This window comes from Heterodontus francisci, chromosome 30, assembly GCF_036365525.1.
Source record: "Heterodontus francisci isolate sHetFra1 chromosome 30, sHetFra1.hap1, whole genome shotgun sequence".
NCBI classification, from domain to species: Eukaryota; Metazoa; Chordata; class Chondrichthyes; order Heterodontiformes; family Heterodontidae; genus Heterodontus; species Heterodontus francisci.
Genome location: NC_090400.1, coordinates 16,903,402 through 16,917,850, shown reverse-complemented (window position 1 = coordinate 16,917,850; position 14,449 = coordinate 16,903,402). Strand labels below are relative to the sequence as shown.

Below are 14,449 nucleotides of genomic sequence, written 5' to 3'. Positions count from 1 at the left end.
CATGGTGGCCCAATGCCGGAACAATCTTCTGCCACCCCACCGGCCCCCTCCCACCGCCATGGAGCTCGATGTCGTGGGCTTGGTAAAATCCAGCCCAATGTGTCGCAGTTATTTAATGTAAACACTTTAAAATGGCTGAGGGAGTGAATTTCAGAGTTTGAGAACTGGATAGCTGAAGGCCCAGTGGCCACTGGAATGACAGACGAAGTGGGGGATGCACAAGGTTCCCTTGTTTGGCCAGGAGGAGGACTCCTACTTCTTTTAGCCCACATGGAAACAAAAACAAAATTAAAACAACTAACTTCTCTGGTCACTTTCTGGCCCCAGATCTGCTTGCTGCCCAGTTGGCCTGACGGAGATTGTTTCTTTTAATCAGTGAGTAGAAATGCCAGTTGCTTCAGTTTTGTTTTTGGTTGGTTTGTTCTTTAGATTTTATTTGTCATTCTGGTCGAAATCTGTCCATCCTATGCTTATTTTATGCCTCAAGTGGCTTAACAGTCATGGTAACCAGTAAAATAATAACTGAAGCCATTAATCCAAGGCTCAAGAGTAGATCACTGTGAAAGTTACATAGGATTACGAAGAATGTACAGCACAAAAACGGACTCAACTGGACAGTGTCAGTGTTTCTGCTCCACTCGCACTCCTTTCCTCTCACTTCATATAACCCTACCAGTATATTCTTTTAGTCCTTTCTCCCTCATATACTTATATAGCTTCCCCTTAAACACATCTATGCTATGCTCAACTACTCCATGTAGTAGCGAACTCTACTTTCTAACCACCACTTTCTGGTTAAAGAGGTTTCTCCTGAATTATTGGTGATTATCTTGTAATTATGGCCCCTAGTTCTGGTCTCCCCCATGAGTGGAAACATCATCCCTATGTCTACCTTGTCAAGCTCTTTCATAATCTTAAAGAACTTTATCAGGTCACCCGCACAGCCTTCTCTTTTCTAGAGAAAAGATACCCACCCTATTCAATTTTCCTTGATAGGCATAACCTTTTAATTTTGGTATCATCTTGTAAATCTTTTTTGCACCTTCTCCAGTCCCTCTATCATTTTTATAATTTGGAGACCAGAAATGTGCACAGTACTCCAAGTATGGTCTAACAAGTTTAACGTTAAGTTTGCTGGTTTTCAACTCTGTCCTTCTAGAAATGAACTCCTGTGCTTTGTTTGCTTTTTTGTATGGCATTATTAACCTGCATCACTACTGTTAGTGACTTGTGTTTTCTGTACCCCTGATCCCTTTGCTCTTCATCCCATTTAGAGTCTTATTTTCCACAGAGTATATGGCCTCCTTATTCTTCCTACCAAAATGCATCACCTCTCAATTATCAGAGCAGTAAATTTGTCCAGCCTGGTTCAATGACATGGCCATTTTAGCTTTTGTAAAGCGGATTTATAGATCAATGATATTGTAACAAGATTGTTTGATCATCTGTGTATATTCAAGTTTTGAGTTTTAATATCAGAAATAAGAATCAAACTACAATTCCAGTTTCTTTTTTAGGAAGTGTCAGTTGTACTCTCTCCTCTGCGTCAGTGGTGAGTCTGAGCCTCACTGTGAGTGCATAACCCGAGCTGATGCTTCAGTGCAGTATTGAGGGAGTACTGAATAGTTTACAGTTCCGTGCTTCATTTAAGACTTCACATGGGTGGATGTAACAGATCCCATGACAGAATTTGAACAATATTGGGGAAGCTCCCCTGGTGTGCTGGCCAACATTTATCCATCAACCAATAGTACCAAAAATAGATTTTCTGGTTATTTATTCATTTGATGACTGTGGGACCTTGCTGTGCCCCACTAGCAGCCACATTTACTGACATAATCTAACTTCTAGTAGGTGGGTAGCGAGTCTTCCTGGAATGCTGCTTTTTGAAGTTGGATTGTACTCTGGCCCACTTATGCAGAGCATCTGTGTAGCCTGATCCCATGATTAATATACTCATGGACATGAAATTCTAATGCAGAATCTTGAAGCAACAATTTACAATTGGTGAATATAACTAGATAGTAATTCACTTGGTGCTTAAGGAATGGCATGCTGCAACAATAACTAAAGATGAAGGAAGGCACATCTCCAGGCCTGCCATTAAAGAAAGTGGATAGAACTGTCAATAGAACTGCGAATTAGGAACGCAGGAGTAGGCCATTTGGCCCTTCGAGCCACTTTGACATTCAACTAGATCATGGCCGATCTTCTACCTCAACGCCATTTTCCCGCGCTATCTCCATATCCCTTGGTATCTTTAATATCTAGAAATCTATCGATCTCAGTTTTGAATATACTCAATGGCTGGAATTTTACGCGGCACCAGGGGTCGGATAGTGGCGTGGGGGCGGCATAAAATTGAGCAGCAGGCTCCGGGAGGCCTACCCGCCCCGATTCCGCCTCCGGACAAGCTTACGGAGGTCAGATGGGGGGGCTGGGGGTGAGAAACGGCCTGCCCGCCTGAGGCCAATTAATACCCTTAAGTGGCCACTTAAGGGCCCTCACCTGCCTCCATGGGTATTTTACCCTGGCAAGCGGGTATGCTGGGGATGTGAAAGGCCACCCAGCAATAGCTGCCGGCCTTTCCGTGCCTAGGGGGGGTTGGGGGATGGGGGTGGTGCATGGCAGTCGGGCACAGGGTGACCGATTTGAGAGCCACCCCCACCTCCCAACCCACCCCTGGGACCCAAGACACCCCCTCCCCCCAAAGGACCGATTTCCCCCCCTGGTGAGGCATGTCCCTACTTACCTTCTCTCCTTGATCCATGCCGTCGGCTTGGCTGCAGTCCTAGAAGTGGCCACCGCTCCCAGTGGCGCTGCTGGGACTTAGAGCTGCCGGCCCGCTGATTGGCCGGCAGCTCACTGAGGCAGGACCTCCTCCCTCAAGTGGGTGGAAGTCCCGCCTCGGGACAATTAAAGCCTGGGGATCCGTATAATACAGGACAGATCCCCAGGCTAGGCGGAAGTGGGGTCGCTGCCGACTTTCACGTCGGAGTCCGGCTCCCATCCATCCACTGTAAAATTCCAGCCAATGACTCCACAGCCCTCTGGGTAGAAAATTCCAAAGATTCACCATCCTCTGACTGAAGAAATTCTTCCACATCTCAATCTAAATGGCCACCTCTTATTCTGTGTCCCCTGGTTCTAGACCACCTTCCCCTCCACCCCCCCCCCCCCCCCCCCCACAAGCCAGGGGAAACATCGTTGCTGCATCTACCCTGTTGAGCCTGTAAGAATATTGTATGCTTCAATGAGATCACCTCTCATTCTTCTAAACTCTAGAGAATATAGGCCCAGTCTCCTCAATCTCTCCTCATGGGAAAATCCCACCATCCCAGGGATCAGTCTGGTGAACCTTCGTCACACTTCCTCTATGGCAAGTATATCCTTCCTTAGGTAAGGAGACCAAAACTGTATACAATACTCCAGGTACAGTCTCACTAAGGCTGTATACAATTGCAGCAAAATATCTTTGCTCCTGTACTTAAATCCTGTTGCAATAAAGGCCAGCATAGTAGTTGCTTTTCGAATTGCTTGCTGCACCTACATGTTAGCTTTCAGTGACTTATGAACAAGGACACCCAGGTCCCTTTGGATATCAACACTTCCCAATCTCTTACTGTTTAAGAAATACACTGCATTTCTGTTTTTCCTACCAAAGTGGATAACTTCACACTTTTCCACATTATATTCCATCTGCCATGTTCTTGTCCACTCACTTAGCCTGTCTAAATCTGCCTGAAGCCTCTTTGCATTGTTACGACCAAGGTGGGAGGAGTGCACTGTCTTTTCTAGTCCCTGTTCGCCGCAGGTCACAACATATATTTTAAAAATGTTTACCCAGTTACCAATTTGGTCAATCATATGCTCTACTCTTTATCCCAGAATAAAATACACCAACCAGGTTTCTTTGACAATAAACTGATAATTATTTTGTTTATTAAACAAGATTTATCCAGTAACAAAGCATAGCAAAGTGAGCGTTGGTCCAATAGAAAGTGAGTCTGGGGAATTATTAATGGATAATAAGGAGATAGCAGATGAACTGAACAGATATTTTGCATCAGTCTTCACTATTGAGGATACAAGTAACATCAAAGTATTAGCTGTTGGTTAGGAAATGGAAGGGAGGGAGGAACTCAAGAAAATCACAATCACCAGGGAAGTGGTACTGAACAAATTGTTGGAGCTGTGGGCTGACAAGTCCCTGGGTCAGGAAACTACAGGCCAGTTAGCTTAACATCTGTCTTAGGGAAAATGTTAGAAGCTATTATTAAAAACATTATAGCAAGGCATTTAGAAACATTCAAGGTAATCAGGCAGAGTCAACATGGTTTTGTGAAAGGGAAATCATGTTTAACCAATTTATTGGAGTTCTTTGAGGGAGTTACATGTGCTGTGGATAAAGGCGAATTGGTGGATGTATTGTACTTAGATTTCCAGAAGGCATTTGATAAGGTGCCACATCAAAGGCTATTGCAGAAAATAAAAGCTCACGGTGTAGGGGGTAACATATTGGCATGGATAGAAGATTGGTTAGCTAACAGAAATGGGCATAAATGGGTCATTTTCTGGTAAGCACGATGTAACGATTGGTGTGCCACAGGGATCTGTGCTGGGGCGTCAACTTTTAACAATTTATATAAATGACTTGGATGAAGGGACCGAAGATATGGTTGCTAAATTTGCTGATGACACAAAGACAGGTCGGAAAGTAAGTTGTGAAGAGGACATAAGAGATATAGATAGGTTAAGTGAGTGGGCAAAGACCTGGCAAATGGAGTATAATGTGGGAAAGTGTGAAACTGTCCACTTTGGCAGGAAGAATAAAAAAAGAACCATATTATCTAAATGGTGAGAGATTGTAGAGCTCTGACATGCAGAGGGATCTGGGCGTCCTAGTGCATGAATCGCAAAAGGTTAGTATGCAGGTACAGCATGTAATTCGGAAAGCTAATAGAATGTTATCATTTATCACAAGGGAAATTGAATACAAAAGTAGGGAGGTTATGCTTCAGCTATACAGGGCATTGGTGAGACCACATCTGGAGTACTGTGTACAGTACTGGTCTCCTTATTTATGGAAGGATGTAAATGGATTGGAGGCAGTACAAAAAAGGTTTACTAGACTAATACCTAGAATGGGTGGACTGTCTTATGAGGAAAGATTGAACAGGCTAGGCTTGTATCCGCTGGAATTTATAAGAGTAAGAGGCAACTTGATTGAAACATATATGATCCTGAGGGGTCTTGACAGGGTGGGTGTGGAAAGGATGTTTCCCTTTGTGGGAGAATCTAGAACTAGGGGTCACTGTTTAAAAATGAGGGGTCGCCCATTTAAGACAGAGATGAGGAGAAATTGTTTCTCTCAGTGGATGATGAGTCTTTGGAACTCTCTTCTTCAAAAGGCAGTGGAAGCAGAGTCTTTCAATATTTTTAAGGCAGAGGTCGATAGATAAGCAAAGGGGTGGAAGGTTATTGGTGGTAGGTGGAAATGTGGAGCAATCAGTTCAGCCATGAACTTATTAAATGGTGGAGCAGGCTCGAAGGGCCCATGCCTGCTCCTAATTCATGTGTTTGTATTAAGACACAGATTGAAATATGAAAGTTCCCTTTTTAAATTCCCCACGCACGCTGAAAAAAATACAGAACTTCTCTCTGCAGAGGTCTGTTACAAAAAAAAAAGACCAAACAAAGCATACTTTGGCCAAATACTTGCTAATTCTTGTAGGAAAAAAGAGAAGCTATGGATGGAAGTCAGTTGTTCCTTTTGGTCTGGCATCTGAGTATAGCGATGAGTCTCTGGGATCTTTTCTAAAGCAGTTCTTTTCAGGCAGTGTTGAGAATTAATCTGGCAGATTTTTTCCAACTTCTCAGGAGAGATGCAGCACCAGCCCTCCCACACTGGATCTTTACAGGGTTTCTTCAAAGAGGTCGAGAAAGAGGTGAGCTGGGTGGTTTCTTTTTCCTTGGCAGGCAAAACACCAAATGTCTTCAAAACAGTTCACACCCCAACTGTACTGAAAACAATATCTTCCCCCAACCTCCTGACCTCCATAAACTTTGTGGCTTCTCTGTAAACATCTTCCCAGGTCACCAAGGTTTCTGTTGTTTATTAAGCTTAAAGGACATGATTTCCAGAACAGGTTGTTTTCAAACAATATCTCAAGTGTCCTTCCAGAGAACCTGGTTTAAAAAAAAACACATCCATGGAATCTTTTCAGTTTTAAGACAAATCCCTAAAAAAAAACATTTAAAAATGGAAGTACTTACGTAACAGCATCCTCCTCACAACTCTCATTCCCACCTAATTTTGTGTCATCAGCAAACTTGGAAACATTACATTTAGTCCTCCCATCCAAATCATTTATTTAGATTGTGACTAGCTGGGACCCAAACACTGATCCTTTTGGTACCCCACTAGTCGCAGCCTGGCAACCTGAGAATGACCCGTTATTCCTACTTTCTGTTTTTTGGCCGTTAATCAATTCTCAATCCATACCAGTCTATTACCCCCAATCCCATGTGTTCTATTTGTGCTTCTTAACCTCCTGTTTGGGACCTTAAGCCTTCTGAAAATCCAAATACACCAGACCCACTGGTTCCCCCTTATCTATTCTGCTAGTTACATCCTCAAAAAAATCTCCAAACAGGTTTATCAAACACTATTTCCCTTTCATAAATCCATGTGGAGTCTGCCAATCCTACTATTATTTTCTAAGTGTCAAGTTATCACATCTTTTATAATAAACTCTAGCATTTTTCCTACTACTGATGTCGGGCTAACAGGTCTGTAGTTCCCCGATTTCTCTCTCCCTCCTTTCTTAAATAGTAGGGTTACGTTTGCTACCTTCCAATCTGCAGGAACCGTTCCAGAATCTAAAGAATTTTTGAAGAAGATCACCAACGCATCAGCTATCCCTACAGCCACCTCTTTCAACACTCTGGGATGTAGATCATCAGGTCCAGGGGATTCATCAACTTTCATTCCCATTCATTTCTCCAGTACTACTTTTTTACCGATACTGATTTCTTTCATTCCCTCATTCTCGTTAGTCGCTTAGTTCTCTAGTATTCCTTGGAGATTTTTTGTATCTTCCATGAAGATAGACACAAAGTATTTTAGTTTCTCTGCCAGTTCCTTATTCCCTATTATAAATTCTCCTGTCTCTGCGTGTAGTTGGCCCACATTTGTCTTTGCCTTTTCCTTTTTACATACCTATCGAAGCTTTTACACTCCATTTTTATGTTTCTCGCTAGTTTACTTTCATATTATATTTTCCCTTTCTTTATCAGTTTCTTGGTCCTCCTTTGCTGACTTCTGAAATGCTCCCAATCCTCAGGCTTACTACTTTTTTTTTGGCAACTTTATAACCTCTTCCTTCCTGCTCCTATGTTCTTAATACTGTTAATAGAATTACCTTTGTTCATTGTTAACTGGACAGGAAATGACTTGTTTTTATTTCTTCATCTTTTACAGGCCTTTTGCAGAGATTTGTAATGAAGCATCTAAATCAGGTGAGAGATCATTTTACCTATTCCCCTACACAATGCACTAGTAGATGTTCCCACACAAGATCCGCTAATTGATTAGTTGATGGATTAGTTAAGATTAGTTAAAAAATATTCACACTGGTAACATTGTAACTTTACCTGTTATCTATTCAAGCATCCAAACAAGATGCAATGCACAAACGGAAGCGAAGAAGAGTGTCAGAGGGGAACATTGTACCGTCATCCTCTAACCTGGAAGCAGGTGTATCTCCAAATCCAGTTTCTCTTGTGGTAATGATTTTTTAAATCAAATATACATTAAATGTTATTGATTCTGTTTTTCTGTCCTGACTTTCTCTTGTCTATGGGTTCCACATCACATGTCATTTACCGATGGCAATCTGAATATAAAGGCTGTGCTCCAACCTCTGCCAGTGCAGCTTAGACTGAGCTGTTAGATGATGTGCCGGAGTAATTCACCCGATGGCAAAATGTGTAACTTTCCCACTCGACGTGGCACTGCACTAGCCAGACCCAGATTCCAGGGGCAATGCCTGATTTCTGCTGAGTTAACCAGTCTCTGCCAGGGTGATAGTCAGGACACTACAATTGGCTTTAACACCTCTTGCTGCAGGAAAGGGGAGGGGAAATTACTCATGGGTACAACTACTGGGGCTGGATGAAAAAAATGGCGGCCCGCACGTGTGGGTCGCGCGGCGGCTCATTATAATATGCAGGGCGGCTGCCCCCTTAATCGTGTGGCGGGGGTGGCCTCAGTGACGCTGTGAATGACGTCAGCTGTCTCTGCGCAGGCGTTGGCGCCATTTGTAAAGGGCTGCCAGCCCTGCTCAGAGAATGCAGAGTATGTTCTTGATTTCGAGATGAGACAATTCCCTTAAGAAATGACCGAGACATCAGAAGTGGAGATAGTCTTGTGCAAGAGGTAGCAGGAATTTAGAAGAATTACACCTGTCCACTGTCTGAGTCATCAAATGATGTCTGGCATTGTGGGACCTGAAGAAGGGAAATATAAAATATTTTTACAATAAAAACATAAACCACCAGGTGGACCGGAAATACAAATGTCTCTGTCAAATTAAAAGGAGTATGTGTTACAACAGTGAACCATAAAAATTCACAGCATGGGAAGAGACTGTTGCTGCGCTAATCTAATCCCATTTCCCTGCATTTTCAGCTTCAAACATTTATCCATTTGTCCATTTTCCCTCAACCAATCCCTATAGCAAAGCTTTCCAACACTTCTTCAACCCATCACGTCATACAACATCTTCTGCTAGATAGTTTAATAAAGCCTTGAAAGATAATTCAATGTGAGACATCACATTGTACCCACTAAACTGAAAATAAATGTTGATCCCCGCGCCCCCACCACACTAGAAATCCTAAGTTTCCCCTTCCCCACCTTGGCGCCAGCGTTCCCTGGACGGGAAAATAAAGGTGTGAGCGTGCCGGCCACCGCACGAACGATCGCGGACAGCCGGTAAGATCGGGGTGAAAGGTATGTATGTGTATTCATTTCCTTTATTTAAATATTCAAGTTGGGTCCTGTCGCCAAGCGGTGGGGGGGACCACCACGGAGCCTCACTGCCACCTGGAAGATTGGGCCCAGCAATCCCGCCGTCTGGCTCCGTGGCAGGCCGCTGCCGGTATGATCTTCCGGCACCTCCCCCGCCATGGAGCCCGATGTCGGGAGTTCAACAAAATCCAGCCCCTGGCTTCCCTCCCAGTGAGCTCGCTGAAATGTGTAGAGTGACAGGATTACACTTGGTTTTGAAGCCGCTTGGCTTAATCCGTGGTCACTTGGGTAAGAAACTGAAGGGTCGAAAGTTTCCAAGAACCTATAATCCCGCATTAGTTGCGGGAGAGACAAAATGTGGGGGAAATTTACTGAAAGTTTTACTTGCAAAATAGATGGCACAATTCAACAGACAATTTCTGTTGTGGTACATTGTGGTAAATTCAGTTGCTGTATGAAGATCACTGCCTGATATTGATTATAATTAATTGGCAGATATTCATTCACTAAAATCAGGAAGCAGGAGACAGTGTGTGTGATCCACAACTGTTTTATTCTCAATACACAGTTCAGTACAAATACTAGTTTCCACTCTTCCCTTCAGAATGAACTCCCCAGACTGGGGGGGAAAACCCATCCCTTAAATGCAAGCTGCAATGAGCATCACCTGCTCTCTATTAACTCTGAAGTAAGTCCTGGTTAATTAAAGGGACCAGCATTTTCAACATTGTCAGATTACACCTTATATATGGTGTTTTATTTTTAATAACTATTTTTGTATTTTCTTCAGTGTATCTGGTAGAGGCAGTGTGATATATAATCAGTGGTTTTCAAACTTCCCTGTATGCAATTAATGACACAATCCAGGGACCCCCTGTAACGATAGATACACTTCCACAGAGTCCCTGAAACTGGCACTGCCAAGGACCTGCTGTAGGGGTTCAGGGTAAATCTTGGGAATAGAGAAGAAACTGGTTGGCAGGTCGAAAACAATAGGTATTTGTTGGATGGGTGGGGTCAACTCCTGAGTGGGGGCAGCACAACATTGAGTATTGGGGCCATCACTATTTCCAATTTACACCAATGACTTGAATTCAGAAACTAAAGGCAAATTAGTTTAAATTTGCTGATGATACCAAACTAATTAGTTAATCTCCCATGAGACAGGCCATTTCTTCCACTAATACAAAGGCAAAATACTGTAGATGCTGGAAATCTGAAATAAAAACAGAAACTGCTGGAAATACTCTGCTCTCTCTACAGATACTGTCTGATGTGTACTGAGTTAATGTTTCAGGTCAATGACCTACAATTGATGTTCTTGTGTGTCAGTCTGTAACAAACTCGGCTTGTCTCTGGATTGTTTCTGTAATAAAAGGAAGTGTCAGGTCATTAGCCTGAGTCACAACCCACCAACCCTATCAGGACAGCCAATAAACTAACCTTTAGTTTGGCTCCTACCTTTCAATCTATCTGGCTTGGGTGGTTCTACCAGGTATTATACTCCAGCCAACAAATTTATTAGGGTCAGAGGAACACACAAGCCTTCCCACCAGGTCAAGCTGCATCTCCTGGGGAAAGATACCAAACTAGGAGGGTAATTAGAATCAAAGGAAGCATATCAGAAATTACATCACGCATTGGATAAAATATGCATGTGAGAACAATAGCAGATGAAATTTAATGCTGAGAAATGTGAAGAATACGGGAAGGAATAAAATGGATGACAGACATGAATGGTGTTGAAGTAGCTAATTGAGAATTTGAAAGAGAACTCGGAGTAAACTAATAAAAGTTAAATTTAGGACTGATATCAGGAATTTCTTCTTCACACAACGAGTGACCAACACTTGGAACCTGGAACAAGCTTCCAAATAGAGTGGTGGTAGCAAAAAACCTGGAATCATTGGAGAACCAATTGATTGAATTAAGATGGCCTAAATGGCCTTCCTCGTCCTTTGTTATCTTACATGAACAAATACAGAAAAATACTGAAAGCTGAGGATTTTAAGGACCCCAGAGTCCTCAAAATGAGCTGAATCATGAGTAAATCTACTTCTGCTCTGCAATGGGATGGGGAGAGAGGGTGGTGAATTTCCATGGTGGGGATGGGGTTGCACACCCGTCTACTGTAACTTTAACAGAAACCTTGGGACAGTGGAAATGGCTTCCATGGCTCTTCATACAATGTTTCCGCAGACGTGCAGGAAACACCACCCATTTCATCTCCTTGAGTGAGACTGTCAAATCAGCACCGAATCGCGTACATGTTCTTGTCCCATGAGCCAGTTCCATTCTCATCTATCCAGTAGTGACCACAGATTCACATGCAATGGTTTCTCTTCCTGTTCCTGCATCATTACCTCTGGGTTCCCTCACAAATCTATCCTTGAGCCCTCCTAAATCTCATCTACATGCTGCCACTCAGCAACATCATCCAAAATTAAGATGTCACATTCCACATATACGCTGATGACACCCAGTTCTACCTCACCGTCACCCCTCTCAACCCCTCCACTCTCTGATTTATCAGACTGCTTGTCCAATATCCAGGCTGGATGACCCAGAAATTTCCTTCAGCTAAATATTGGGAAGGCCAAAATCACTGTCTTCAGTCTCCACCACAAACTGCTTTCCTGAGCCATTGACTCCATCACGCTCCCTGGCAACTGTATGAGACTGAACCAGATTGTTCGCAACATTGATGTGCTATTTCGCCCTAAGATGAGCGTTCATTCCTAAATCTGTGCCTTCAGCAAGTCCACCTACTTCCAACTCTGTAATGTTGCCCAATTCCACGCTGTCTCAGCTCATCATCTGCTGAAAACATCATCCATGCCTTTGTCACCTCTAGACCTGGCTATTAATGCTGCCTTAGCCGGCCTCTCATCTTCCACCTTACATAAATTTGAGCACATCTGAAACTGCTGTCTGTATCCTAACTCTCACCAAGTCCCATTCACCCACCATCCCTGTGCAAACTGATCTACATTGACCCCAGGTCTGCCAGCACCTTGATTTTAAAATCCTCATCCTTGTTTTCAGATTTCTCCTTGGCCTCGCCCTTCCCTATATTTGTAATATGCTGCAGCCCTTCGAGAACTCTGCACTGCTTCAAACCTAGCCTTTTGAGCACTCCCAATTTTAATCACCACACCGTTGGCGATGTCTATCGCTGCCCGGGCCCTAAGCTCTGGAATTCCCTCCCTAAGCCTCTCTGCCTCTCTACCTCTCTCTCCTTCTTTAAAATGCTCCTTGAAACCTACCTCTTGACCAAGTTTTCGGTCACCTGTCTAAATATTTCCTCACGTGACTCAGTTGACAGCACACCTGTGAAGCACCTAGAGACTGTTACGACCTCATTTGGGACCGATAACTTTAAAAACAAGAGATATGAACTCCCCAAACCAATTAAAGGATTACGCAATGGAATTTCACATTTTTAGAATTTTACTGTATCAACTAAACTAAAAGTCAACATTAATTAAACAGTACTTAGGTAGTTTATACACTAAATTACAGAGAAAGGTATTTCCCATTAACTTATTAAAACTCTTGAAAACCCCACAACATTTATACGTAACACAGTGCTTTCATCAAATTGGTAGCTTTGCAGCTAAAAGTCCTGAACTCCTACCAGTTGCAGTGGGTTGGATCTCCCAGTCCTTAACAAAGCCAATGTCCTCTTCGCTCACTTCTACCGAGCACACTCAACTGGTCCTCTCTCTCTCTCTCTCTGTCTCTCTCTCTGTCTGTCTCTCTGTGTTGCTCTCTCTCTCTCTCTCTCTCTCTCTGCCCCGGCTCCCTGCTAACAATCTGGGAGAGCGAAACTCATTGTCTGTCAGGTGTTACAACCTTGTACTCTGCTTTCAAAAGGGTCTTTGATCTGGGTTCTTTGTTTGCATAGTAACCAAGACCCCTGGCTTGTTTCTGGGCAGACTTGGTGTGAGGTCGCGTGTTTCCTCTGACTCCATTTTACACTGCATTAAAAACCACTGTTTTTTAAAAAACAAATCATACTTCAAAGTCCAGGGTTCATAACAGGGCGTTTTACTGTGTTAAGCGGGCTATATAAATACAAGTTGTTGTTGTGCACTAAAGACTGAAGTGTTGATGCACAAACTCATTTTACGAAGGACCCTTACAGCCAATTGTTGCAGAGATTTTGATCTTATCAAGTCTGTGCTAAAGTTGAACCCAAGCCTCAGAACTAAAAGGATGCACTGTGAAACATAGAACTGTCTTCAGGATTTGACTTGGTGCATTAAGTAAATCATGCTGGGTTTATGCAACACAGAAACATCGGAGTATGAGTGACAATTGAAAGTGTTTTAAATGCAGCGCACCTGGGCTAGAGAATAGTGCTTGTATTTGAGTATGCAGTATTTTCTGACACTTTGCTTTCAGTGCATATATATGTTAAACTTTGTTTACCGTTCTAAAGATTTCTGGTAAGAAATTTATTCCCATCTTGTGGTGCTGTAACCATTATGGGTGTCATACGAATGAGATACTTTTTATCTCAATACATCAAAGTAAACAAATAGGAAGACTGAATGTTTTACAACATAACAGAACTAGAACAGGGCAGGAGAGTTTTATTGAGAAATAGCTCTCTATTACATAAGTGTGACACCTCTGTGTATTTTTCAGATCTGTTTTACTACATTCTTAACTGACATGTACTGTAAGACATAACTATATAGAGTTAGAGTTCATTCTATCCATGTTTAGCTTTAAGCGTATGAATATATGCAATTCAAAAGAGCAGAAATGGATTTGGTTTTATCCTAAGCTCAGTGCCCTGCCTTTTCTGTACAATGACATTGTAATTTCTTCCTCTCTTCACAGCAGTGGCCGATGTACCTGGTAGACTACGGTGCAGTCAACATGCAGATCCAGGGGCCTGTAAATTTCTAAACAGTATCTTGCTCAAAAACAAGCATGATTTGGAGAAAACATATGTAATTATGTACCATAACCGTATAGTATGAACTGTAATATTTCCTTCTAGAACATGTCCTGATTTTTACACTGTCTTCATATGATCAAGGGCTTTAAATAAACGTGCTGCCTTGCACTCACACATATTGGCTATTTTATTTGTAATAAAGGCAAGTTCATGAAGACCTGTGCAGCAATGAAATTTCAGGCATTTCACAGAGAATCTTGGACTATTTCAGTGGATCCGGGTTGTAAGCAAAGCACAAACTCCTCTGTGGATTTGACCAGGATAGTCTTTTTGGAATTCGGTGTTGCATCCAAGAAAGGAAATAGTGAGGGAAGTTTCCCGTGCTCTGTCTGGACAGCACTCGTACACCTATTGGAATTTGGCTACAGAACAACTTTGACTTCAAAAATTACTGAGCAGAAATTGGGTTGCATTGTGCCTGATTATTCAGTTCCTTAATGGGC

General features: G+C 42.7%; 1 protein-coding gene across 9 annotated transcripts in view; it reads left to right on the top strand.

The window, feature by feature from the left end:
* gtf2ird1 (GTF2I repeat domain containing 1) overlaps positions 1 to 14,120 on the top strand; it is a 193,908-nt gene extending 179,788 nt beyond the window's left edge. For all 9 annotated transcript variants that reach the window (XM_068010158.1, XM_068010156.1, XM_068010163.1 and 6 more), the window contains 3 exons: positions 7,484 to 7,521; positions 7,673 to 7,788; positions 13,886 to 14,120. In XM_068010158.1, coding sequence (XP_067866259.1) covers positions 7,484 to 7,521; positions 7,673 to 7,788; positions 13,886 to 13,954 — 223 coding nt within the window. In that variant the 3' untranslated portion in view covers positions 13,955 to 14,120. The remainder of the gene's footprint in view (positions 1 to 7,483; positions 7,522 to 7,672; positions 7,789 to 13,885) is intronic.
* Positions 14,121 to 14,449: the final 329 nt, after the last annotated feature.